Source organism: Macaca mulatta, chromosome 14, assembly GCF_049350105.2.
Source record: "Macaca mulatta isolate MMU2019108-1 chromosome 14, T2T-MMU8v2.0, whole genome shotgun sequence".
Lineage (NCBI taxonomy): Eukaryota > Metazoa > Chordata > Mammalia > Primates > Cercopithecidae > Macaca > Macaca mulatta.
The window spans coordinates 5,619,992-5,646,341 of record NC_133419.1 but is presented as its reverse complement, the minus strand read 5'-3'; the positions used below and the strand labels follow the sequence as shown (position 1 = coordinate 5,646,341).

At 55.3% G+C, this 26,350-nt stretch overlaps 2 protein-coding genes across 35 annotated transcripts; one reads left to right on the top strand and one right to left on the bottom strand.

The window, feature by feature from the left end:
• MRGPRF (MAS related GPR family member F) lies at nt 1-10,711 on the bottom strand. 22 transcript variants are annotated; one of them, XM_077961863.1, is made up of 5 exons: nt 10,391-10,711; nt 9,975-10,096; nt 6,011-6,145; nt 5,597-5,700; nt 1-1,860 (listed from the first exon to the last, which is right to left on the bottom strand). In XM_077961863.1, the coding sequence occupies exons 4-5, from the start codon at nt 5,642-5,644 to the stop codon at nt 877-879; spliced, it is 1,032 nt and encodes a 343-aa protein (XP_077817989.1). In that variant the 5' UTR covers nt 5,645-5,700; nt 6,011-6,145; nt 9,975-10,096; nt 10,391-10,711; the 3' UTR covers nt 1-876. The 22 variants fall into 22 exon arrangements, with proteins under 22 accessions (XP_077817989.1, XP_077817995.1, XP_077817990.1 ...); XM_077961869.1 differs by lacking the exons at nt 6,011-6,145; nt 10,391-10,711 and adding exons at nt 5,804-5,992; nt 8,816-9,221 and having other exon boundaries at nt 5,584-5,700; nt 9,975-10,098; XM_077961864.1 differs by lacking the exon at nt 10,391-10,711 and adding an exon at nt 9,124-9,221 and having other exon boundaries at nt 6,011-6,148; nt 9,975-10,098.
• LOC114672218 (uncharacterized) lies at nt 8,442-25,982 on the top strand. Of its 13 annotated transcripts, XR_013403459.1 has the most exons (6): nt 10,381-10,519; nt 12,744-13,961; nt 20,993-21,100; nt 21,373-21,465; nt 25,159-25,285; nt 25,433-25,982. XR_013403459.1 is itself a non-coding variant. In XM_077961876.1 (5 exons), exons 2-5 carry the CDS (start codon nt 9,621-9,623, stop codon nt 12,758-12,760), a joined length of 543 nt encoding a protein of 180 aa, XP_077818002.1. In that variant the 5' UTR covers nt 9,351-9,415; nt 9,516-9,620; the 3' UTR covers nt 12,761-14,078. The 13 variants fall into 13 exon arrangements, 2 of the variants coding, with proteins under 2 accessions (XP_077818003.1, XP_077818002.1); XM_077961876.1 differs by lacking the exons at nt 10,381-10,519; nt 20,993-21,100; nt 21,373-21,465; nt 25,159-25,285; nt 25,433-25,982 and adding exons at nt 9,351-9,415; nt 9,516-9,700; nt 9,840-10,028; nt 11,304-11,560 and having other exon boundaries at nt 12,744-14,078; XR_013403457.1 differs by lacking the exons at nt 10,381-10,519; nt 12,744-13,961; nt 25,159-25,285; nt 25,433-25,982 and adding exons at nt 8,478-9,215; nt 22,918-23,021.
• The last annotated feature ends 368 nt before the right edge of the window (nt 25,983-26,350 follow it).

The following is a 26,350-nucleotide window of genomic DNA, read 5'->3' as shown; positions in this document are numbered from 1 at the left end:
TTGGCTGCAAGTTATGAAATGTTTATTGATATACATTTTACTGTCTTTTATAAAACTTCCTTTGGCTACATTGGGCCACTGTGCACCATAGTGCCAGTCCCCAGGTGGCCAGGGCAGAACCAGTGTCCACTTTCGGGTGGGGGCTGGAGCCAAGAGGCTGTCCAGGAGCTGCCCAGTGGGTCCTCATGGCCTGCGGGATACCTGAGTGCTCCCGCAGGCAGCCCAGGACTGGCCCGCCCCAGAGTCAGAAAAGGCAGGTCAACGACCCAAGGCGGCCAAAGGTCCTTCCTGTCTCCAGCACCTTGACGTGACCAGAAATCCCCCCCATCAAAGTCACCAAATGACCTGACCGAGGGTCTGCAGAAAGACTTAGCTACAAGGCATGTGAACCAGAACCTTCTTCCAGACACCATTTCCTTCGGATTTGTTCACCGATGCTGCCTTGAGAGGATCGAACCTCGGGAACAATCCCGAATGGCAGGGACGAGCTGCTGGCTTGGCGCTGGCTGGGACACGGTCAAGGAGGGCTGACCCAAGAGGCAGAGGTGGCTGGGCTGGGTGACCACCTCCTCACATTTACCGACCAGCCTGGGGCAAGGAGGGGCCCCACCACCTAGGGGCAACTTCTGTACAACGGGTCTCTAGGGGAGCAGAATGGCTGGGGGAGCCGGGCAGGGACCACAGCGTCTGTTTGCAGGTGGCTGCCCAGTCTTCCAGCCACCCATGGAGTCCTCAGCCCAGGGAGAAGGAGGCCCGAGGAGAGGAAACACATGTTTCTTCTCCTTTGTGGACTCAGAGGCAGGTGCCCATCTCTGTCCCAAGGCAAAGGGTCCCGGAGGCCGCTTCCTGCCCCTGCCTCCTCCAGGTGCTGGGCTCTCAGGAGGCGTTCCCCGGGGGGCACTGCATCTCCATGGTGACCGTGTTGGGCGTGCTGCCCCCGGCCTCCCCCAGCTCAGCGCCGTCCCGCAGGGCCCGCTGGAAGACCACCCTGAGCGGCTCCCACAGCCGCTGCGACTTGTCCCTCCCGGCCAGGAAGTAGACGACGGGTTTGGCGCTGCTGTTGATGCAGATGCACAGGTCGGTGACGTACTCGGGGAAGGGGGCCGGGATCTGGAAGACCCAGAAGAGGAACCAGTCAATCCCTAAGTAGATGGAGGACACCAGGAAGACGGAGACCATGGCCAGGATGACATGGTTGAGCTTGGCAGAGCGCTGACGCCGTCGGGCCCGGCACTCCACGTGCAGGATGAGGGCCAGGCAGGGCAGTACCATGAGCGGGCAGCAGAGCAGGAACAGGAGGATGCCCAGGAAGATGTCCATGTGCCTGCAGGCCGCGCCCGGGGCCCCGCGGCCCAGGAACACGCAGAAGTAGTTGTGCAGGCAGGTGACCAGGAGGGACAGGACCCACAGCAGGGCGCACACCACGGCTGACAAGCGCTTGGGCCGCCGACGCCAGTACCAGGAGGGGAAGATGACTGACGTGCAGCGCTCTGTGCTGACGGCCGGCAGGAGGCTCACGCCGGTGAGGAACATGCACAGCCCCAGGACTCGGCACACGCTGCGGATATAGTCGGCAAACGCGCCCAGGAAGCCCCCCGTGTTCAGGATGGAGAACACCGCCTTGCTGAAGAGGTAGCCCACGTCGGCACTGGCCAGGTGCAGGAAGTAGATGGAGAAGGGGTTCCTCTTGATGGAGAAGCCGAAAAACCAGAGGACCAGCCCGTTGCCCACCAGGCCACACAGGCAGAGGAGCAGGAAGATGTAGTTCATGACGGCCGGAGGCGGCAGCATCGTGATCTGCTCGATGGTCAGGAAGCCCCGGCTGTAGAGTTCCGGGGCCTCGCTCATGCCAGGGCACATCTGCACAGGTGCAGAGGGGGACACCTGTGATGCCGGCTGGTCCCCACCCGCAGATCTGCACCTGGGACCTAGCGTGGGGGGCTCCCGATTAGGGACTTAGGGCAGGGAGGGGGTCTGTAGGGCAGTGGCTGTGGAGCAGGTAACTGGCTGCAACTCTATTCTCAAACATCCCGACCCCAACCCATGTGAACTCTCTGTCCCAGAGTCTCGAGCTAGCAGCACAGAATGGCACCTATAGCAGTGGAGGTAGCACCAGACAGTGCCCAGGAAGGGTGTCAGGCTGCCCACCGGTCAGAGTAGACTGTCCAAAAAACATCCAAGTCACACAAGAAAAAAATTGCAGAGCCTTTCTTTCTTTCTTTTTTTTTTTTTTTTAGGAGTCTCACTCTGTCGCCCAGGCTGGAGTGCAGTGGCGTGATCTCGGCTCACTGCAACCTCTGCCTCTCAGGTTCAAGCGATTCTCCTGCCTCAGCCTCCTGAGTAGCTGGGACTACAGGTGCATGCCACCACGTCCGGCTAATTTTCGTATTTTCAGTAGAGACGGGGTTTCACCATGTTGGCCAGGCTGGTCTCGATCTCTTGACGTCAGGAGATCCACCTGCCTCAGCCTCCCAAAGTGCTGGGTTTATAGGTGTGAGCCACCACGCCCAGCCGAGCCTTTCCATTTTTAAGAAGATCAAAGAGACATGACTCCGAAACACAGTGATAGAATCCTGGATTGCAAGAATAGTACAACGCCCACCAGTACTTCACCTCAGTTCAGTCATCCTTAACCCTTTACCACAAGTGCTTTCTCTCTATCTCTTGACAGATAGACTTTTTTCCCAGAAAGATCTGAAAATAAATCCAGAATCCTGGATTATACGCTGGATCTCAACAACTGCTGGAAAGGATATGGTTGGGATCACTGGGGAAATGTGAGTATGGACGGTGCAGAGATAGTGGCATTGCATCACTGTTGCAGCTTTTGAATGTGACAATGTACCATGGATACGCACATTTTCACTATGTGACTGCAGGAACGTCCTTGTTCTTAGAAGATACAGGCTATTTGGGCGTCAAGGGCTTGGTGTCTGCAATTTCCTTTCGTTTGTTTGTTTGTTTTTGAGACAGAGTCTCGCTCTGTCACCCAGGCTGGAGTGCAGTGGCGCGATCTTGGCTCACTGCAGCCTCCGCCTCCCAGCTTCAAGCAACCCTCCAGCCTCAGGCTCCTGATAGCTGGGATTACAGGCACATGCCGCCATGCCCCGCTAATTTTTGTATTTTTAGTAGACACGGGGTTTCATCATGTTGGCCAGACTGGTCTCAATCTCTTGACCTCAGGTAATCTGCCTGCCTTGGCCTCCCAAAGTGCTGGGATTGCAGGCGTGAGCCACTGGGCCCAGTCTTGCAATTTACTTTCAAATCATTCTGGGAAAAAGTCTATCTGTCAGGAGATACAGAGAAAGCACTTGCGGTGAAGGTTTAATGATGGCTGAGCTGAGGTGAAGTACTGGTGGGTATTGTACTATTCTTGCAAAATCTTGCAAGGTTTCAAAAAACACGAAACTATTTGAAGAAATAAAATCACTTGTAAGTTACATTTAAAGAAAAAAAAAAAAAAAACAAGTGGACCTCGGCCTTCCCCGAAGCCGGACCCTGTCCTCTAGTGGGATGAGAGGTGGCTCCCTGATGAGCCAGGGTTGCCCTTGGGGTTTCCAGATTGTGGGAAAGTCCAGGGGGTCCCTGGGGTGGGGGAGAGGCAGCAGCTGTTTATCAAGCTGCAGGGAAGCATTTCGATACTTTAACCGTTGGTGTGGCTGTAAGAGTGCATCCCAGTGGAGTATCCGTCCTGCCCTCAGCGTCTAGGCGTCTGTATAAATGCATGCAGGTGGGCCAGGTGCAAGGAATAGATGAGGGGGGCACAGTGGCAAACCCGAGAGCCCCTCTCGAGAGTGAAGGGGGCGGCCTGCTGTGCTCCAGCCGGTGGGGGCCAGGGGTTGGGTGGGCTGGAGTGGCTGATGGTCCTCCCCCGCTCCCTGAAGAGAAGCCTGAACTCTAGACTGGAATGTGAAATACCCGATCTTTAAATGTTAACATTTAAACACGCTGTGCGGGCCAAACAACCCATCTCTCTACAGGCCGGCTGCAGTTCTCAGGCGGTCCCCTCCGACCTCTCCTCCCAGAGGCAAAGGCTGCCTGCCTGGAGAACGGTCACTCCCCTTCCCATATCCAGCGTCTCCCCCACAAGCCTGGCTTCTGTTCCCACTGCTCGGGGCTCCCTAACAAAACAAAAGACAAGGTTATGAAGGCAGGATCCATTCTGCCGCCTTCAGGTGACTCCCAGCTCCGGCAGAAAGCTGGGTCCTGAGAGACTGTTCTCGGGGTTGGACACCCTGTTGTAAAGGGAGGAACCTCCCAGCCTGCTCAGGTCAAGGGGAGCCTGAAAACAGGACTGGAGGCGTTAGCAAACCTCTGGGGAGACTCTTCGAGGTCAGGGCAAGCACCGTAAGGGGGCCCTGCTCCCTCCCTGCCATTCTCTAAATGCATTTATCGACTCAACCTCTCTGCCGGTCTGTTCGCCCCAAATCCCACTCCTTAGCTTCTCTTTCCTGTGGGTGACCTGGACACGCTTCTGGGTTGGGGAACTAGACCATAGGATCTGGTGCCCAAACAGGCCCAAGAGGACCAGCTCAGGCGCTGGGAAAGAGCTGGGCTTCAGGGGGCTGGATGGAGGCGGTCAGCTAACTCAGTGCCTCTTGCACGCATGCATGCTGGAAAAAGTCTGCAATCCCCTCCTCGGAGTCAGAGGGGGAGGCCGGGTGAGTCACTGGGCGTGTAGCTGCCGTGACCAGCCACATACCGCCTTGTAAAATGCCTGCTCTGGAGCCCGGCCCCACCCCGAGCTCTGCCTTTGCGCTGGGAGTTTCTGCAGACGGCCCCACCCCACCCACCAATCCAACCTCTGCCTCCTGCGGCCGCCACTCCACAGCGGTCACTACGGGGAGGAGGGAGAGGGCCCAAGGGTGTGGGGCCGAGATCCCGGGGGCTGGGCTGGAGTCCCCACTCTGCTCCTGACCTAGGGGCTAATCCCAGTCAAGTTACTACCTGGGTATAAGCCTCAGTTTCCTCAAATGCAGAAGAGGATGGACAGGGATTCAAGAGATCCTTCCAAGTTGAGAGCGAAGGAAATCCCAGACTTTTCAAGGGACTCAGAGAAGTAGGGGACTAGGCTGGCTGAGGGTAGGAAGAGGGTCAGCCTGGAGGGGTTGTCAGAGTCTCAGGGTGGGTGACTCATGACTAATGGACCCTGGCCTGGGGCAACACTCTCAGGGTGGCCCTTGGACCCGCAGGGCTCCACGGAACACATGACATCAGGGCCACCTTGGAGTCAGTGTCCCAGGGCTTCCTGGCCCGCCTGGATGTAGTAAGTAGCTGACTGCCCCACCTCTGCAGGGAAGAGATGAAACAAGACCTTGCGAGGATGCTACAAGGCGACCCCAGGGTCAGCACAGCGAGGGACCTTGAGGGTGTCCAGTCCTGGTGCTTGCCTCACTGATGAGGACAGGAGGGTAGGAGGGTCCAGGGAACTGGTGCCCAGCCACATAGCCCAGAGGAGCCCACTGCCCACTGTGGGTCCAGAGCTGGAGAGTGGGGCCAGGAACTGGGGGATAGGGGAGGAGATGCTGGGCTGGGTCTGTCCCTCCCACCCACACCCGTCTGGGCAGGACCGGGGCCCTTCACCTGTGGCACTTGCCTTGTCCCTGTTGCCGGGATGGGCCTCCCAGGAGCAGTTTCCAGCCATCTCCAGGCCTGGCGCGTCTGGGTCCCTGCTGGCAGCTCACCAGTCTGCACACCCACCTGGCGGAAGCCCAGAGAGAGGGTGGACGAGGGCAGCAGGGACCCCTCCCCTTCCTGGACCCCCATGCCTAGGCCCCCAAGGCCTGCGGTTCTCAGCTGTCACCTTAGAGGAAAGGCAGTCACCCCACTCCCTCAGAGGCAGGGGCGTTGTGGGACTGTCCTGGTGAGATTCTGGAGGTCACCCCTGCGGCACGGCCCCCTCCTGCCTGTGGACTCCGCGTCAGCCCCACTGCAGCTCACTGGAAAAGCAGCCCTCTCCTTTCCCTCTTCTTGTGGGAGTTCTGGGGCCAGGCTGCTTTTGGAGACATACCTTTATTTACCCACACACATTTTTGGGGCACTTCCTTTGTGCCCTGCCTGGTGTGGGACACGGGTTTCCCAGCAGTCGGTCCCAGAAGGAGGAGCAGGGGAAGAGGGAAGAGGGATCATTTCTGGCAGGGGGGACCTGCTGGAGGAGGAGGGCTCTGGCTGAGCCGGTGTTTGTAACATGCTAAGGCACCTGGCCTTTCCCCTACAGTGCCTGAGAGGCAAGACAGCCCGGTCATCAGCGTCACTGTCACCACCACTTACCCTGCCAGCCGGCCTACACCCATCATCTGGTTTGGTCCTCATGACCAGCTAGGGGCCAGGTATCCTCATGCCCCTTTGATGGGCGCTCCTGAGCTTAGAAGGTGAAGTCACCTGCCCAAAGGCACACCCAGAGCCATGCCATGCCCTGCAGCTTTGCAGATTTGTGTCTCGAGCAGCTGCCGTAGGGAGGGGCTGCTGGCCTAAGGAGGGGAAGCTGCACCCACCCTAAGGTTGCCAATGGAGGCCTAGGGAGGGGGGCGACCCTGCTGGAGGCCGGTCCACCTTGGCCGGCCAGATCTCATGGGTCTGCCTGCCTTGGGTCCTCTGGAATTGATCCCTGTCCCCCAACCTGAGCTTCCCCCTTGGAGGAAGCTTCTCTCCGTGGAGCCCTGTCCCCCTTCCCCGCAGAGAAGCATCTATTACTCCCTGCTGTACTGGGGGGGAAACTGAGGCTATGAGCGGAGAAGGGACTTGCTGGGCACAGCTCGGGTCGCAGGCTGCCGGGCCCCTCCTTTCCCAAGGGGAGAGCTAGGCAGCCCGCTCGGCTCAACTCCCCGGAAATTCTTTCCTCTGTGCCGAGCAGGTCCGCCCGGCCTCAGCCAGCCACGCGCCCCCGCCCGCCGCCCACTCCTCCCGCCTGGGGGCGGGCCGTGCCCCTTGCCTCCGCGCCCACCATTGGCTGGAAGAGGTGGCCGTCTGCGCGTGTGGCCCGCCCCCTCTTTAACCCTTGGCCTCCCGGAGCTGGTGGCGCAAGTGCAGCCCCAGGGGCCGCTCGCAGGACCCGTCCCACCCAGTGGCCTGGGTCCCCTCGGCCCCGCGCAGCCGGACCGCGCCGCTCTGGGCCTTCAAGGGGCGTTTGCGGGCACCTGTGCCTGGCCTACGGGTGACTCAGCCTGGGGTCTTCGGGGTGCCCCATGTGCCGGAGTGAGCCAGTGCGTTGCTGATGTGTGTGCATTGGGCTTGCAGATAGCTGGTGCTGTGACCTGTGTCACTTTAGTCTCCCTCCTTGGACTCCAGTTGGGCCACTGTGCCATTGCCACAGACAGGCCGTACCTTCTCCACACTCTGGGGCCTGTCCGAACTTTCCTGCCCTGCAACCCCAGACCTACCACCTGCCCTCATCCTTCCGGGCGCCTGGTAAGAGCCCCCAAGCTCTCTCCATTGCCCTTACTCTTTTTGGTGGCCCTTCTCGACACCCACCACCCCAGGTCTGGGCCCCCAGCCTTGTTTCCAGGGATGTCCTGACTCACAGGAGCCTCATCCATTCACCCCGGCCAGGCTAGACCCCAGCCACAGCCAACTAGTACCCCAAAGGCAGTGGGCTGGGGCCCCCCCCACGCTGCAGCTGGGCATGCAGTGGGGGCCCCCAGCTCCCCTCTCTACCATCTGCTTCCCTCCATTATGTGGGTGTCCTGTGCGTTTGTCCTTGTCCTGCCAGGGACAACCTGAAAAGCAATTTCACTCATGCACAGAAAGATCTAGAAGCCAGTGGACCCCAGATGGGCCATATTAAAGGACATGTGTGTGAAACGTGTATGGGGCGAGCGAGCGTGTGAGTGCATGTGTACGTGTGTTCCTCTGGGTGGGATCTGGGCTATGACAGAACTAGTGTCTACTGAAGCTGACTCAAAAAAGCTGCCAGTGCAGCTCACACCTGACCCTCCCCTCGGAGCAAGCCCAAGGGTGGCCTGGCTACCTGTCAGCCTCCTGCAGCCTTGCCCGCAGGAAGCTCCTCCTCTCCCTTCACCCCTACCCCACCATGACCCAGCCCCGACGTGCCTGGGGCTGTCCCAGCCCCTTTCCTTAGCCGCTTGGGCTGCCATCAGAGGGGCCTGTCTCGCTCCCGCTCCCGAGGCACAGAGCCTCTGTTTTCCTCACTCCAGGCCTGGAGTGCCCTGCTTAACAGCTTGGATTGAAGAGGCTTGTCTGGGGGGACTGAGACCTTGCAGATCATTCCAGGAACTGCCTCCATCCAAGGCCAACAGCTTCATCAGGCCGCTGGCCTGGGAGAAGGTGGGACTGCAGCTCCAACATCCTGTGGCTGCCCACACGAACCCCCCGTGTGCACCCCAGGGCTGAGAGCAGGGGGAGCCATCTCCCTGTGTGTGGGACACTGCCTGCTGGGTGTTCCCTTCCAGCCCCTCTCGAATGCATGCTTGAATGGCCAGTGAGGTTGGGGGAGGGACCAAGAGGGAGTCCTCATCCCCAGCAGCACAGAGCAGGAGCTGGACAGTGGGGCTGGGGGTGAGGCCAGCTGGGAGGGGTCAGGTCCTGCCACAGGAGGGAGACTTTTAAAGTTCCTCCATGGCCCAGGAACCCTGGAGCCTCAGGAGTTGCAGGGGAGCTTCTCCAGTGGGTGACAGCCTCTCTGGGGTCTCAGGGCTCTCTGCTTGGGGCCTCAGGATTTCTGGGAGCTGCCTGCCCTGACAGCGTCCACCTCTCTGCCCCGACGGTGCCCGCGTCATTTTCCTTCCCTGCCTGGCCCTCACCCTGCAGCCCCGGTTGCTGGAACACCCTCCCCTGGACCCTGGGCCCCTGGAGCTACCTGCAGCTGTCCTGGTCCGCAGAGGCCTCCTTTTGTGGAGGGCTCTTCCTGTGGCTCCCGCCTCCGGCCGACCGACCCGCCGGGGCAGCAGGCCAGCGCCGAGCACGAGCACGGCCGGAGCCTCGGAAAATGCGAGCTCAGAGTAGAGCCCTCGCCTGCTGGAAGAGATGGCTTTGGAAGCAGAACCCGCCCCAAACCCAATTCCTGGCCCGGCAGGAGGGGGAGGGGAGGGGAGCAGGAGGAGGGGCTGAGCAGGGATGAGGCTTCAGGAAGGAATGCCCCGCTCAGGAGCCCCCCCAGAGCCCCACCGGGAACTCATCTCTCCGCCTGGTGACGTCACGTTGGCCCGAGCACTGCTGCCCGAGTCCAGCTGTTCATCTCCCTCGCATTCTGCTGCTCGGTAAGGCTGCCCAGGAGAGGGAGCACCGGCTGTACACTTGCCTGGCGCCTTTGGTCTGCCCCCAGTGGGCATTTCGGGGCAGGCTGGCCCAGGAGGGGCTAGGCCCCACCCCGTTGTTTTAATTTACTCAGGGCTGATACAGAGCGGTGGGGGGCAGCAGGGCGAGGGCTCCATGGAGGGGCAGCGCAGAATTGGCAGAGGTGGGCAGCACCGCCCAAGCGGCACCCCTCCCCCCTCCCACCCGGGACTCGGCATGGGCCCCCTGGGGGCTTATGGAACCAGGAATTCCCTTTTCCCCAGCCCTAATAGCAATCAGATGGCGCAAGTGGAAAATCACGGCGCTCGGCGAGCAAGCTGGAAATTGGCGGGCTGTGGTGCCTGGTGCCTGTGCTGCTCTGCAGGAGGATGAGTCAGGCCCCCTTCCCCATTGAGCCCCTGGAGGGGGGAGTCCTGGAACGCGTTCATGCCTGGGGCGCTGAGCATTGGTAGGGGTGGGGGTGCAAAGTGGGGGGTGCAGGAGCCAGCAGGGTGGCCAGGAGGAGGGGTGATGAGAGGGCTCCCCTCCTGCCCTGGGCCAACTTTCTCAGGGTCCAGGAAGCCCAAGTGAATTCTGAGCTTTCCCAGCAGGAGCGTAGTGCCCAGACTGGGAGAGGTGTGCCTCTGTGGGCTTCTTGAAGGGAAACGAGAAACACAGCTGCCTTTGCACCTGCGCTGGGAGCTGCCCGCCTCCTGCTCGTCCTGCCCACGTGCAAACCTCACCGTGGAAGAGGGAGTCTCGCGCTGCTTCCCGCATGACCCAGCTGGCCTCCTGGGGTCTGTTTTTCAGGGATGGGCTGAGGAGGGACTCTGGGATCCTGGAGGCTCACGGGCCATGCCTGAGGCTGAGAGAGAGGCTGGAGGCAGCAGGCAGGGTGGTGACCCGTCCCCTCTTCTCCAGGGCAGCCAGCTGGGGCCCAGCTGGAACGTTTGTTTACATGGGGTGGCCGGGGGAGGCTGAATCCCGGCGAGTTCCAAGTGTAATTGCATTTGGACACTTAAAAGGAATTGTGTGAAGTGGGCAGAGGCTCTTAAGTCCACCACCTTATTTGGTATGGAAATTTGTTTCTCTCAAAATAAGCGAGAGGCGCTTGTAAACGGGAAGGTCGTCCTGGCCTGGGTTTGTGGAGTCCCCTTACCGTGGGCTTGGTGTGTCCGGCTGCTCTGACGCAGTACCGCAGACTGGGGGCTTATCGGTGCAGGCGTTTCTTCCCATGGCTGTGGGGGCTGGAAGGCCAAGATCAAGGCACCCACAAATTCAGCGTCTGGTGAGGACCCAGCCTCTCACTGCATCCCCATGTGGTGACCCCTTTCAGGCAGGCGAGGAAGCTCGATGGGGCCTCTTTTAGTGGGGCATTAATGCCATTATGAGGCCCCACCCTCATAACCCGCTCTTCTCCCAAACGCCCCACCTCACACCGGAGATTAGATGTCAACATATGAATTCAGGGCAGTGGGGCAGCGGGGCAGGGGCAGGGGGTGGGGCCACAAACGTGCAGTCTGCAGCAGCCACCCTGGGGGTCTCTCCCCGCCCTCCGGGGGAGTGGTGGGGTGTGTGGGGGGGTACCCGGAGGTCCAGTGCAAGGAGTTCCCGTGCTGCCTCCAGGCTTGGGTGACCTTGGACAGTTTTCTTTCCACCGGGGACCTTGGTTTCCTCAGCTGTCAGATGGGAAACGGTAATGACCCACAGGGTTACAGCAAGGAGGGATCGGACGCCTGGAGGAAGAGCTCTTCGTGCACCTCAGCAACGCCGCTCCCTGCTCCAGGCGTCCTGCTGGTGCCATTCCCTCCCAGCGAGGCTCAGGGCTCTGGCTGACGCTGAGAATGGGGTATGGCCCCTGCTCGTCCAGCCTTCACTTTCTAAACAGCCACCACTTGCCGTCAGGAGTCCTCCCCTGCCCTCCCAGTAGAACGTTGTTTTTAATCATCCTCTGCCAAGGGCCTCATGGTCCTACGCCTCTCCCCATGTCCCCTCCTGAGGTTGCAGGCCTGGACCCTCCTCTGTTGGGGGGTCCTTGGGGGAAGGAGACCGCAGAGATGTCTCCCTACCAGGTGCTTCTGTTGCCTACGGTTGCCCTGCTGCTCCCTGGACAAGGGGGCGGGTGTGAACCAGTCCTTGTGGCCCTCTGCAGCCAGCACCATCCTCAGTAAAGACTGCAGCTATTTCCTGAGCACTGCTGGGTGCCAGGCACTGTGGTCCGCGCTGATGAACAGGACAGGCGAGGTCCCTGCCCTCCGGGAGCTGATGTCCAACAGAGAGGCAGACCAGGTCAAAGGAAACACAGTAAAACGCACCTGCAATGAAGAAGGTGTGCAGGGCCATTCGGCTGGCGTGGTGGCTCACACCTGTAATCCTAGCACTTTGGGAGGCTGAGGCGGGTGGATTGACTGAATTCAGGAGTTCAAGACCAGCCTGGCCAACATCGTGAAACCCCTTTTATACTAAAAATACAAAAAATGAGCCGGGCATGGTTGCACACACCTGTAGTCCCAGCTACTTGGGAGACTGAGGCATAAGAATCACTTGAACCTAGGAGGTAGAGGTTGCAGTGAGCCGAGATCTCGCCACTACAGCACCCCAGGCTGGGTGAGAGAGTGAGACTTTGTCTAAAAAATAAAGGTTGAACCAAGGCCTAGCTGTCTTTCCTAATAGTGAAAGGGATCCCTCTCCTTCCGCTCTGTTCCCCTCCTCCACTAGGCTGGGCCTTTCTGTGCTGGAAGGTGCATCTTGGGAATCTCAGGAAAAGTCCACATTTTCCTCTGTCCTGCATATGGTAGACCATTCATTTGTTAATTTGTCCATCTGTCCATCTATCCACCCACTCATCTACCCACCCAACTACCCATCTACCTACTCATCCATCCATGCATCCATCCATCCATCCATCCATCCATCCATCCATCCATCCATCCATCCATCCACCAGACCATCCATCCATTCATCCATCCACCAGACCATCCATCCATCCATCCATCCATCCATCCATCCATCCATCCATCCATCCATCTATCCATCTATCCATCCATCCATGCATCCATCCATCCATCCATCCATCAGACCATCCATCCATCGACCCATCCATCCATCCACCCAGCAAACCATCCATCTATCCACCCATCAATCCACTCATCAATCCATCCATTTATCTATCATCAATCCATCCATGTATCTATCAATCCATCCATTCATCCATCTAGCCTTCCACCCACCCACTCACCCATCCACCCATCCATTCATTCTTACCTGAATTCAACACATTTTTACTGAACACCAGCAATGTTGGTGCTAGGAAAAGAATTGTGGAAGAACCAGACACAGGGCATGGGGAGCAGGTGATAAATAGAAACAACTGAACACAAGAACTCCAACCTGTGATTAGTGCATTGAGAAAACCAAACAGGCTTAGTGGCAAAAACTTAGGTGGTAGGCAGGGAGGAATGGGAGGTGGGCTGAATAGTGGCCCCTAAAGATGTTGATGTCCTAATCTCCAGATCCTGAGAACATGTGACTTTACCCTGGCCAAAGGGACTTTGCAAATGGGATGAAGAGTCTTGAGATGAGAGCATCATCGTGGATTATCCATGTGGGCCCCATGTCATCACAAGGGTCCTTGTAAGAAGGAGACAGGAGATCAGAATGAGTAGTGGGCCATGTGTTGATGTGAGGAAGGGGCCACTAGCCAAAGAATGCAGGCTGCCTCTAGAAACTGGAGAGGACAAGGGAACAAGCTCCAGAAAGAACCAGAAACAGAGCCTCCAGAACAGAGCCTCCAGAAAGAACCAGCCCTGCCAACACCTTGACTTTAGGCCTCTGATTTCTGGAACTCTTACTAGAGTTACTTGTGTTGTTTAAGCCACTAAGTGTGTGTCATTTGTCATAGCAGCCACAAGAAACTAATCCAGGGGGATGGCCAGGCCTGATTAGCTGGCGTGGGGCTGGAGGCTCCTCTACAGAGATGATGCTTGCACTGAGACCTGAAGGAGAAGGAGAAGGAGGTGGCCGCTCACGCAATTGTCAGTTTGCCATGCGGATGCTCTTTTAACAAGACTTAATCTTTTAGTGGAGAGGTGCAAGGACTTTATTTGGGGGGTGACCCCAAGAAACATTACAGGGAAGAGAAAGAATTTTGAGAATTCCCTCCCACCTTGCTTTGAGGGGTCTTGTCTTCAGCTCACCACTGCCCTTGCCTTCTTCGTGGATTATTGTGGCAGCAGACACCTGCAAACCCTAGGTCGGTCCTCAGCGAGGGTGGCTTGGGCAGCCAGAGACAGCCTGAGAACAGCTGCCAGGATGACTGTCGGACCCTCAGGGGCCTGGCGGGAAGCTCACTCCTGCTCTGGGGCATCCAGAGAGGGAGACCAGAGTTGAAGTCACGCTGAACACTGAGGTCACGTGCGGGCTTTTCCTCTGGGCCTGCCACTGGCACGCCTGTGCAAACCAAACTCAAATATGTCTTCAGATCCAATCCAACTTCGTCACAGTTTCCCCTGGGACTGGTGCAAAACTGGTACAAAACTCTTTGCTTTCTCAAGTCTGAGAGATCTGGGGTCTTCTGTTTGGGGGAGACCATGTTTCCGAAACTTTTTATCAGAAGCAGCTACTTCCAGACAAAACTTCCTATTGTTCAGCCTCGAATGCATCTCTTGAATCTGGAATTTCCCCAACGCTTGATTCCACGGGATGGCTGAACAGATGACACTGGCTGGGGGGTGGGTGTAGGTGTGTTGGTGTGTATATTTCAAGTCACTTTTGCTTTTTAAAAAATATTTAATTCCAGGATCATTTTTTAAATTGTGATAAAACGTGCATAATATAAAATTTATCTTTAGCCGTTTATATATATTTTTTTCTTTAGATGGAGTCTAGTTCTGTCACCCAGGCTGGAGTGCAGTGGCACGATCTCAGCTCACTGCAACTTCCGCCTCCCGGGTTCAACTGTTTCTCCTGCCTCAGTCTCCTGTGGAGCTGGGATTACAGGCGCCCACCGAACCCAGCTAATTTTGTATTTTTAGTAGAGACAGGGGATTTCACCATATTGGCCAGGCTGGTCTGAAACTCCTGACCTCAAGTGATACACCCGCCTCGGCCTCCCAAAGTGCTGGGATTACAGGCATGAGCCACTGCACCCGTTCCCATTTGTCCCTTTATCCACATCTGGGTCATGTCCATCTCTCTCCTTCCTAAGCCACACCTGCCTTGCACATTCTGTACCTTAAATGCTAGGTATACGGCTGACAGCTACGAACACACATCAGATAGACTAGGAATGGGAGGAGGGAAGGAAAAAGAACTCAGTAATATGTACCATGTATTCACACCAAAGCAGGGATGAAAGCACACGTAACCGCCGCGAGCCTTGTTCCTGTGACTCCAGCTGGGCAGATAAGGCCTCCTTTCCCCGGCATTCCCATTGCCTTTGCCCTCCTGCCATCTCAGCTTGTCACTGTTCTTGGTCTGGTGAGGTGATCCAGGCCTTCTTTGTTGTTGTTGTTGTTGTTGTTGTTGTTGTTGTTTTTTGAGACGGAGTCTCGCTCTGTCGCCCAGGCTGGAGTGCAGTGGCCGGATCTCAGCTCACTGCAAGCTCCGCCTCCCGGGTTCACGCCATTCTCCTGCCTCAGCCTCCCGAGTAGCTGGGACTACAGGCGCCCACCACCTCGCCCGGCTATTTTTTTGTATTTTTTTAGTAGAGACGGGGTTTCACCGTGTTAGCCAGGATGGTCTCGATCTCCTGACCTCGTGATCCACCCGTCTCGGCCTCCCAAAGTGCTGGGATTACAGGCTTGAGCCACCGCGCCCGGCCGTTGTTGTTGTTTTTGAGACGGAGTCTGGCTCTGTCACCCTGGCTGGAGTGCAGTGGGGCAATCTCAGCTCACTGTAACCTCCGCCTCCCTGGTTCAAGCGATTCTCCTGCCTCAGCCTCCCGAGTAGCTGGGACTACAGGCATGTGCCACCATGCCAGGCTGATTTTTTGTATTTTTAGTAGAGATGGGGTTACTACTAACCAGGATGTAGGCCTTCATTCTCGAAGGATCTGTGCCCTGGGTGGGGCTGCCTCTTTTGCATTGCTGTAGTTTCTTATGAATTTTTACCATGGGACACCGGAGTGCTAAGGGATGCGTCAGAGAATCTCCTGGATTCTAGGCACGGGTCTCCCATTGCATCATAGCAACCCACTTTCTCCTGGAGTCAGGGCCAGCCACCTCAGCCGGTGCCGTGATCCCCTCTGTGCCGGTGGGCTCAGGGCTTGATGGTTCAGAGCCTACACTTCATCCTGTAGTCCCACAACGTGTCATCGCCTGCCATGGAAAGGCGGCGATGTGTCCAAAAATTGTTCCTTGCTTAGGATGATGGGGAACTTGGCAAGACAGAGAATTCAGTGGGTACAAACCTATGGGTCCATCGCATTTGTGGAAAACTAAGTTTCTTGATCAGCAGCAACGCGCAGGGAGCACAGTAATGACCTGTAAGGTCCCATACGCCCACGGATGGGGGTTCTGGAGGAAGCATTGTAGGCAAGGAAGACAAATCCATATTCAAAACGAGTGATTGGCCGGGTGCGGTGGCTCATGTCTGTCATCCCAGCACTCACGTCTGTCATCCCAGCACTTTGGGAGGCCAAGGCAGGCGGATCACGACGTCAGGACCAGCCTGACCAACATGATGAAACCCTGTCTCTACTAAAAATACAAAAAAAAAAATTAGCCGGGCGTGGTGGGGCGCTCCTGTAATCCCAACTACCAGCCTGGGCGACACAGCGAGACTTCATCTCAAAAACACAAAACAAAACAAGTGATTATTCCAGAAAAAACAAATCTCTGCCCCTTCCACAGTGGAATTAGTCCAAGGAAATCAACCTGCCACGCACGAGGTGGCTGGCGGTCCCCTGGGGAATGATGTCCCATCATGGGCCTGTAGGATCTCAACAGTGATTGTAGATGGATCCGCCTTGGCCGGGGGAAGCTCACATGGCTGAGCTCACGGGAAACCAGGTGGCCAGAGAAACAGGCTGAGCGTCATCCACGGAATAGGTCATCCGGTCCACCTGTTTAGTGAGAGCCTTCTCTGTGAGGCTGACTGGCGGCCAGTATTTACATGGGATACAAAGAACTATCTCCTCCCTTGTGCCCATTAAAAGGGATTCGCCTTCATGCCTCTTCCCGAGACCTTGGATTAATCGTCCGGTAGTGTTCCTTCCAAGCTCCGGACAGGTCATTGGGTCCTGCCAATGAGTCAGTGTAGAGCCACATCTCTCACCATCTCTCCTTCTATATAAAGTGAACAACCAGGTACACGGTTTGCAGGTCTGTCCCCAGACACTTCAAGGCCACCCTTCCTGGGGCTACAGCTCTGGCTGCCCACTTTCAGGCGATGCCAGCAGAGCCATACGTAAAACAGGCCTGGAGTTTTTTCTTCCTTGGTCAGCTGGTCATAAGGGACTCCTATGAGATCATTCGTGTGGATGGAGGGGGAGGAGCTCTGCAGCGAAGGGGGTGCCACAGGAGTCTGGGCCATCTGCTTATGCAACTGACTTCAGGAGCCACTCAAGTCTGAGCTCATGTGGCCCCCTTCCACCTGATCACGGTGCTGTGGCACACATCACGTGTATCCTGTGTTGGGTTGGTTACCGTCTAGTTTCAGATGGGCAACTCACATCCTGTGGGAAAATGTGACACATTTAGTCTTTTCTAGGGTCCAACAGCAAGCCAGAGGCTGTTTTCCTTTTTTTTTTCTCTCTTTCTCTTCCTGCCTTTCTTTCTCTTTCTTTCTTTCTTTCTTTTTCTTTCTTTCTTTCTTTCTTTCTCTTTCTTTCTTTCTTTTTCTCTTTCTTTCTTTCCTCTTTCTTTCTTTCTTTTTCTCTTTCTTTCTTTCCTCTTTCTTTCTTTTTCTTTCTTTCCTTCCTTCCTTCTTTCTCTCTCTCTTTCTTTCTTTCCTTTCTTTCTTTCTTTCTTTCTTTCTTTCTTTCTTTCTTTCTTTCTTTCTTTCTTTCTTTCTTTCTTTCTTTCTCTCCCTCTTTCTTTTTCTTTCTTTCTTCCTTCCTTCTTCCTTTCTTCCTTCCTTTCTTTTTTTTTTTTTTGACAGAGCCTTGCTCTGTCATCCAGGCTGGAATGCAGTGGCCTGATCTCGGCTCACTGCAACCCCCGCCTCCTGGGTTCAAGTTATTCTCCTGCCTCAGCCCTCCAAGTAGCTGGGACTACAGGCGCCTGCTACCACGCCTGGTTAATTTTTGTATTTTTAGTAGAGATAGGGTTTTACCATATTGGCCAGGCTGGTCTTGAACTTCTGACCTTGTGATCTGCCCTCCTTGGCCTCCCAAAGTGCTGGGATTATATGCGTGAGCCACCACACCCGGCCTTTTCTCTTTTTTGTTTTTGAGACAGAGTTTCACTCTTGTCACCCAGGCTGGAGCGCAATGGCGCCATCTTGGCTCACTGCAACCTCCGCCTCCCGGGTTCCAGCAATTCTCCTGCCACAGCCTCCTGAGTAGTTGGGATTACAGGCACCTGCCATCATGCCCGGCTAATTTTTGTATTTTAGTAGAGACGGGGTTTCACTATGTTGGCCAGGCTGGTCTTGAACACGTGACCTCAGGTGATCCGCCTTGGCCTTAGCCTCCCAAAGTGTTGGGATTACAGGCGTGAGCCACGGCACCCGGCCCAGAAGCTGTTTTTCAAAAGGAGAATAGTTATCTTCAGAAGAGGACATGTCTTTGCTCTAAAATCCCAATGGTCTCTTCTGTGACACCTGTTGGAGCCTGCCAGAGGCCTCATACAGAGTCCCTACCTGCCCCGGACACCTCCAGATCCACTGGATCTGTTGGGTCACTTGGCCTCAATAGCACGACAGCTTGAAAGCAGCCTGGATGTACTGCAGAGCCTCCTCTCATCCTGGGTCCTGAAACTGGCAGCAGCCTTGCAGGTTACCAGTGAGTCCGCCGGAAGAGCACACCTGGATGAGGCGTAAGCTGCGCCAAAACCCAGAGCCCCGCCAAAGGTCACACCACTTTTTTAACAGGAGGAGGTGCCTGGTCTTCCTCTTCAAGGGGCTATCTCAACACGCCCCACACCATCGTACCCCTAGAAACGTCACTGAGATGTTAGGCATTTTGTGGGGCTCATTTCCCACTCGCTGACATGCATGTGTCTTGCCAAGATGGCTCAGGTATTTCCTGATTCTTGTCAGGTCCAACGCATGCATGCTATCACTACGGTGGACCAGTGTGTCAGCCTGTGGAATGGTGAGGTAATGGAAGTACTCCAGAACTAGCTGGGACAGAGGGCTGGGGAGTTGGTAGGCCTGAGGTAACGGGGCAAAGGTATTTTGCTGTCACTGCCCAATGGAACAAGCTTCTTGTTTGTTTCTATTTTTTTCTTTTTCTTTTTCTTTTTTTGTGTGTGTTCTGAGACAGTCTCGCCCTGTCGCCCAGCCTGGAGTGCAGAGGTGCAATCTTGTCTCATTGCAACCTCTGCCTCCCAGGTTCAAGCAATTCTTGTGTCTCAGCCTCCCGAGTAGCTGGGATTCCAGGCATGCACCACCATGCCCAGCTAATTTTTATATTTTTAGTAGAGATGGGGTTTTGGTATGTTGGCCAGGCTGGTCTTGAACTCCTGACCTCAAGTGGTCCTCCGCCTAGGCCTCCCAAAGTGCCGGGATTACAGGCATGAGCCACCACGCCTGGCCTGTTTCTGTTAAGTAATGAGTATAGAGATAAAAGAATTGGTATTAAGTGTTGGGAGCTGTGTTGACTTGCTCCATAAAAACATTACATCCTGGCCGGGCGCGGTGGCTCAAGCCTGTAATCCCAGCACTTTGGGAGGCTGAGACGGGCGGATCATGAGGTCAGGAGATCGAGACCATCCTGGCTGACACGGTGAAACCCCGTCTCTACTAAAAAAATACAAAAAACTAGCCGGGCGAGGTGGCGGGCGCCTGTAGTCCCAGATACTCGGGAGGCTGAGGCAGGAGAATGGCGTGAACCCGGGATGTGGAGCTTGCAGTGAGCCGAGATCTGGCCACTGCACTCCAGCCTGGGCGGCAGAGCGAGACTCCGTCTCAAAAAAAAAACAAAAAAACATTACATCCAGAAGAGCACAGGAAGTTGCAGTTACTGCCTGACTAAGTTCACAGTATGACTTTTGGTTTTCCATGTTGAGAGAGAGAGGCAGGGCTGGTGGCGTCCATGTGGCCCTTTCTACCATAGTAGCCCTCACCCTACCAGTCAAGGAGCCACTCCATAGCTTCTGCACGACTGAGTGCCTTTTCCACTGTACTTTCCAGAGCCAGAAAATAACTATAGGGTGGGTTTCAGGGCCTGCGGAGCCTCCCGTGAGACGGATCAGAACAAACCCCATTCATTGCTTGATCTCCAAAAGCCCGTGCTGTGACTGTGGGACCGCAGTGGCTGTGTGTGTCAGGCAGAACGGGTACCGCTAAGACCAGTGCCCTGTGACCCCCCTCCCCTCTGGGTATTTGCCTTTCCACAGTCACCCTTCCCAGATAAATGGCACAGGTCCCTTTGGGAACAGCAAGGAAAACGTGTGTACCTTGTAAATGCTTGGAGCAGCGTCCCTCCTCAGTGAGACCCAGCCCCACTTTATTCAAGGAGCTCTGGGTAAAATCTGGGAACTGGGTCGGGGCACCGAACCTCCACCACAGTGACTTGAGTCAGCTGCCTGTTCACAGATCCCCTTGATCAGGTCAAGTAAGATCTTAGTACATTGCCCAGATATTAGGCCGAACGATGTTAAATTGTAGTGTTTCTTGTTGAAAATGGTGAAACAGCTGGGCACAGTAGCTCGCACCTGTAATCCCAGCACTTTGGGAGGCCAAGGCGGGTGGACCACGAGGTCCCAGCTACTCGGGAGGCTGAGGCAGGAGAATCGCTTGAACCCAGGAGTCAGAGGTTGCAGTGAGCCGAGATCACGCCATTGCACTCCAGCCTGGGTGACAGAGTGAAACTCCGTCTCCATAAATAAATAAATAAATAAATAAAATCATGGGTCACCACCGCTCCAGGATTCAGTTGCTGGAATGGGCCAACTCTGACAGCCACTCCCAGCTGCCGAGTGGACACATGGAGCTCAGAATCTCTGGCGAGTGCACCATATCAAAATAATTAAGCCCAACCCGACATTACTTTCTTTCCCCCGGTCTGACACCCTTAGGGTTTGTTCTCATACAGATTTCCTAGGTTTCTGCCAATATGAAGTGGAAATGACTCCTAATTATTTTGTTACGTATAGCACATCTTCCTGGGTCAGATTTTGTGGCCACATTCCTGGAGCTTGCTGGGATTGCGGTTTAGTTACAGATCTAGAAGCCGGAGGTGGTAGGGGCTTTTGAGGAAGAGTCTGCCCTAGGATTAGAATCTTCCCAGATGGAATCCGTTCCCCATCAGTGCCCTGACTTTCACGGAAGAGAAGCTTGCGGCCCTGAGTTCAAGCGCAGAGTAGTTGAACTTGATTCTATTTTGCCACCCAGGGGATCAGAGTTTGGGGTTGGTTTTTTTGATCTCTCAACTCAGTGGCTACAAGAGATATGGGCTTCCTTTCAGACACCAGTGGAGGTTTTCTGGTACTTTAGGTCTTGAACTGGATATTTAAAGCCCTGAGCTCTTATTTTTTTTCCCCAGCAAATTCTCCAGTGCGATAGGAAGTGGCCGCCAACTTCACAGGATGCAAACTCTTTATTTTACCAGCACGTTCTGTTGCAACAGCTACCGTCGTCCATTTGCCTTCTGCAGGCCCTTGACTCCATGTGATCGCTGGTGAAGACTGCAGCAAGCTTCCCACACCTTCCCCAGCCCCCGCCTCCAGCTCCTCCTGCATTTGTGGAAGCCCTGATTTCTACAGTAAGCCCCTTTTTCTCTGGAATGCATGGAGTGGCCCTGCTTTCCTTTCCCAACTCAGATGGATATGGTGTTTAATTTTTTAGTTTAAAAAAAATTTCTTTTTGAGATAGGATTTCGCCCTGTCACCGAGGCTGGAGTGCAGTGCAGTGGCACGATCACAGCTCTCTGCAGCCTCAACCTCTGGGCTCAAGCGATCCTCCCGTCTCAGCCTCCCAAGTAGCTGGGACTACAGGCACGCACGACACCTGGCTAATTTGTTGTATTTTTTGTAGAGATGGGGTTTCGCAGTGTTGGCCAGGTTGGTCACAAACTGCTGGGTTCAAGCGATCTGCCTGCTTCAGCCTTTCAAAGTGCTGGGATTACAGGTATGAGCTACCTCCCTCCCTTCCTTCCTTCCCTCCTTCCTTCCTTTCTAGATGAGAGTCTTGTTTTGCCCAGGTTGGACTTGAACTCCTGGGCTCAAGCGATCCTCCCTCCTTAGTGCCCGAGTAGTTGTGACCGCAGGCAGGAGTCCCTGCAGCCTGCTTTTCCTAGTCTGTTTCTCTTAAGGCTTTACTTGTGGTACTCATTTGCCCTTCTACTCCTTTCAGTTTCAATATTCATTTCTTAATTAGTTTTCTCTTTTATTTAGACGCCTTTCTGCTTTCATCATCTCTTTACAACTTTTCCTTTTCACCAATTGCTTCATTTCTGAGTTTTTCTAGTTCTGATTTATGCTATTTTCCATAACTTCTATTAGTTTCTTAATATCTAAAATCATAGATACTATGATTATCTGTGTTAAAGTGACTGCTTCTCTCTGTTTTGAGGACGTGTCCTTTGGGCACACCATTGTTGGCTGGGTAGAGCTGTCATTCTGCTCCTTAGTCTCTCTCTTTTATTTTTATTTTTATTTTTGAGATGGAGTTTCACTCTTTTTGCCCAAGCTGGAGTACAATGGCAAGATATTGGCTCACAGCAACCTCCGCCTCCCGGGTTCAAGCGATTCTTCTGCCTCAGCCTCTGAGTAGCTGGGATTATAGGCCTGTGCCACCATGCTCGGCTAATTTTTGTATTTTTAGTAAAGGCAGGGTATCACCACGTTGGTCAGGCTGGTCTCGAACGTCTGACCTCAGGTGATCCGCCTGCCTCAGCCTCCCAAAGTGCTGGGATTACAGGTGTGAGCCACTGTGCCCAGCCTGTCTCTTTCTTTTTGAGACGGATCTTGCTCTGTCTCCTAGGCTGGAGTGCAGTGGTGCGATCTCGGCTCACTTGCAACCTCCACCTCCTGGGTTCAGGTGATTCTCCTGCCTCAGCCTCCTGAGTAGCTGGAATTACAGTCACACACCACCATGCCCTGTGAATTTTTTTTTTTTTTTTTTTTTAGTAGAAACGGGGTTTCGCCATGTTGGCCAAGCTGGTCTTGAACTCCTGACCTCAGGTGATCCGCCTGCTTCAGCCTCCCAAAGTGCTGGGATGACAGGCGTGAGCCACCGCGCCCGGCTGTCTCTCTTTTTGTATAGCGCCTCTGTATGGGTTTGGACAACACTTCCTGTTGATCATTTGTCCCCCACAGTGAGACGCCTCTTTCTGAATATCTCTGGGGGAAAGATGGGCCAGGATAGCTCCCTCGAGAGCGCCCTCTGTTATTATTAGGTTGGTGCAAAAGTAATAAACTGCAATTACTTATGCACCAACCTAATAGTTCTGAGAAGAGATGGTAAATACAGCCCCTTGCTTTCTGCAACCTGCTGCCTCTGCTCTCTTCTCTCCCTTTTATTGGGACCTGTTTTCCTTTCTGCTTCTGCCCTGGTCAATTTGGATTCTACTACCCCCAGCAACATCTTCTCGGCGCCGGGCTTTGTCTTGCAAGTGAGTTGCACTTGGTTAATTTCAAGAGTCCGTGGCCCAGTGGCTCCCGCACCATCTGCCTTGCTGCTTTCTCCTTGCAGGCGCCTGTGAGTGGAAGGAAGGCTGTGAGTCTCCCTGCTTTGACTCTTGTTCTCTGACTGGACCATGGGCTTTCCAGGGAGTACCTGCTTGTGATTTGGGGGTCTCTCCAGATCTCAGGATCATCAGAATCCCCCTCTGCATTGACTTCTCTCCTCTCCCTCTCCTGCGGTTGCTGATACCATGCAAGGCTTGTGGCTGTCAGTGACTTGTACCCACCTGCTTGTGTGCTGTGGACAGCTTGCCACCTAGTCTCACTGTGGCTGTTATCCAGAGGTTTTTGGTTTTGCTATCCTAGGTGCTCTGTCAATCGTTGGGGAATTGGGGGAGGTAAAAAAACTACGGCATCACTGTCCCATCTTCCCAAAATTGCTTTTAAACCCACTTACCGAAAAGTAGCAGAAACATTCATTATAAAAGCCGCAGTGTGGATGGCAGCTCCCAGTGTTTTTCAGGGGAAATGAGAAGCTCCAAAGAGCAGAGCATGACATGTCTCAGGGCCTGGCCTCTGTCTTGAGACTGCAGAGACCCTACGGATAGAGCTGTAGGCAGGGCTGCCCTGTCCTGTTGCTGGGTTGTGTACTCCTCAAGTGCCCTTGGCTGAGAGGGTAAGTGGGGCTGAATCCCAGCCCGTGCTCCACCATGCTGAGTCCTGGGTCTGGTCCTGGCATGCACCCCTCCCACCTTGATAATGCACGAAGGCCCTAGCAGCTTTCCTGACTATAGGGGAGGGTGTGGCTGCGTGGTTTTGAGGCCTCTTTCTGCAGGTGGGCGGTGGGGGCGGTCCCTGCAGGGAGGTCTGCAAAGCCCGAGTTCTCTCCCTGAGATGGGGAGAGCCACCGCCACGTTCCGTGCATGTCCTCCCAGGTCTGAGCTTTACCAAAGTCGCTTCTGGTAGAAATGCAGAGCTCCCTCACCTCCGTCCTGACCCGTGCAATCTTCAGCCTCATCTGGGAAAGAGGCTTCCGGGAACAGGAGCAGGGGGACCCTCAGCCAAGCCAGGAGCTGGATGAATTATGCTGGCTTGGCCCAGCCCAAAGGGGCTCCAGGTAGAGAGGGACCGGAGAGCCACAGTCCTCCTGGAGAACTTTCCCCAACTTTCCAGCCCCTGCCCCGCCATGGACTGCTGGGGTCCCTGGTTGGTGCAGGCCCTTTTCCGCCTCTTAGTTTGTGATCACACTATTTTCCTTACCACTGTCTCTTGGAAAACTTCCATGCATCCTTCAGGGCCCAGCTCAGATGTCACCTCCTCCAGGAAGCCTCCTCATGAAGCCTTGCTCCTTACCCCAAGCTCAGTTTGTCGCTTCCGTAAGCGCTGCTGCTCCTGACTCCATTCAACACGCATGGGTTCAATCGTGCAGCCAACCAACGTTTGCTGAGCAGCTACTATGTTTTGAGTCTCTGTGTGTTACCCTGGGGTAAATGAGACTGACCTGGCTCCTGGCCTCGGGGGGTGTGCGGTGAGATTGTCCCTGTGGTGAGCTTGTTTGCCTCTCCCCAGGGATGGGCACCATGGCACATATGCTGCTGACCCCAGTGCCCAGCAAGGAGCTGGCACGCAGGAGATGCTCAGTGGGGGTTTGGTGCGTGGTAAATGTCCTCGGCGTGGAGGACTCAGCCAGCGCAGCAGGGGAACAGAGGCTGTTTCTGGCATCAGTCCCTGAGTAGCTTCCTGGTCCCGGCTGCTGGGCTGGGGGACATTGCCCACTCTCCAAGCTGCTCACGTACATTACTAGCCACGGGAGATGGGTGAGGGCTTCTCAGCTCCACAAGGGCAAGCTGCAGTGACAGAGTAGGCCTTGCCCATGAACTGCCAGGGCCCCCTAGCCGAGATGAGATCCGCCCCTGGCAGGCCGTGGAAGGACGAGCCCTCCCTGAGTGCGTGACCCCCAGCCCCGCCCGACCTCAAGTCTATCCCGGAGCCTCCTCTCCCACCTCCGGGCTCTGGGTCCCCTGCTGTAAAACGCCTGCAAGGCCGGCTCAGAGTCTGGTCCCAGGGCAGCTGTGGCGTTGGCCTTGGCCCCGCCCCACCGGGTCTCACTCACCCTCAGCTCACCGCAAAGCCCTGAGGTGGGTCTCCTGTGGAGCCCCTTCCTGTGCCGGAACACCCCCAGACTTTTCTTTCGCAGCCTGGGGCTCATTGTCTGAGGGCAGGGTTACCACCTTTAAGACATCGTGAGGTTCGGCCACCTCAGAGCAAGCTGCCCCCACCGTGGCTCCTCTTCAGGCCCAGCGGGGAATGGCTGCTTGCACCAGGTAACGGCAGCCCAGTCTCAAGCCATCGCGTCCCAGAGGCACCTGGTCCCCCTGGAGCATCGGCCTCCTTCCTCTCTAATCTCCCCAGGCCTCCCCCAGGGGCCTCTTAAAAGCACAAATCCCACATGTTTCTCTCCCTTGCTCAAGACCCTCCGGTGGCCTTCTCCTTGCTCACGGAGTGAGGTCTAAACCTCTCAACACGGACACCAGGCCCCACGGGGTCTGCAGCTGCCCCTCACTTCCTCTGGGTCGTCTCCTCTCAAGCTCACGGCTCCCAGCACTTCCCCTGCACACTGGCTCCTCCTGCCTCCCTGTCTGTACCCAGGGCGTGGTGGACCCTCATCAGCCTTTGGACTTCAGCTGAAGCAGCGCCTCCCCCCAGAGGCTCTCCCCGTTTATCTCATTTAAAGATGGCCCTGCTGCGTGTGCGCTTTTGAAAATTGCACCATCATTCACTTACTATAAAATGGGCTCTTTTGAAAGGATACCCTTCAATGGTTTTTAGTATATTCACAAGGTTGAAAAACCATGACCACTTTCCAATTTCAGAATGTTCTCATCACCCCAAAAGGAAACCCCATCCCTGTTAGCAGTCTCTCCCTCTTCCTCCCTCCCCCCAGGCCCTGGCAACCGTAAAGCTGCTTTCCCTCTCGGGACCTGCCTATTCTGGACATTTTGTATAAATGGAATCACGTAATATGTGGCCTTTCGAGCTTCCTTCACTCAATGTCATGTTTCCAAGATCCACTCCCATTGAAGCCGGTGTTGGTGCCTCACTGCTTTCTGTGGGCGAATAACACATAGTCTGGGGGGTGGGTTACGTTGGTTCCTTTCATCAGTCCCTTTGTAGCACAGGTCCAGTTTGTACCTTTTATTTTTATTTTATTTTATATTATTTTATTTTTGAGATGGAGTCTCGCTCTGTCTCCCAGGCTGGAGTGCAGTGGCACGATCTTGACTCACTGCAAGCTCTGCCTCCTGGGTTCAAGCAACTCTCCTGCCTCAGCCTCCTTAGTAGCTGGGATTACAGGTGAGCACCACCACATCTGGCTAATTTTTGTATTT

Excerpts from the sequence above, each read along its gene's own strand:
- MRGPRF (XM_028833101.2), bottom strand. The coding sequence starts at position 6,312 with ATGAGGACCAAACCAGATGATGGGTGTAGGCCGGCTGGCAGG. Across the intron at positions 5,701-6,270 it reads GGTGTAGGCCGGCTGGCAGG|GTGGGTGTGCAGACTGGTGA; the intron begins GTAAGTGGTGGT and ends GGCTTCCGCCAG. Across the intron at positions 1,861-5,583 it reads GGACAAGGCAAGTGCCACAG|ATGTGCCCTGGCATGAGCGA; the intron begins GTGAAGGGCCCC and ends GCACCTGTGCAG.
- LOC114672218 (XM_077961876.1), top strand. The coding sequence starts at position 9,621 with ATGAGTCAGGCCCCCTTCCCCATTGAGCCCCTGGAGGGGGGAGTCCTG. Across the intron at positions 9,701-9,839 it reads GCCTGGGGCGCTGAGCATTG|CAGGAGCGTAGTGCCCAGAC; the intron begins GTAGGGGTGGGG and ends GAGCTTTCCCAG. Across the intron at positions 10,029-11,303 it reads GACCCAGCTGGCCTCCTGGG|GTGCTTCTGTTGCCTACGGT; the intron begins GTCTGTTTTTCA and ends TCTCCCTACCAG.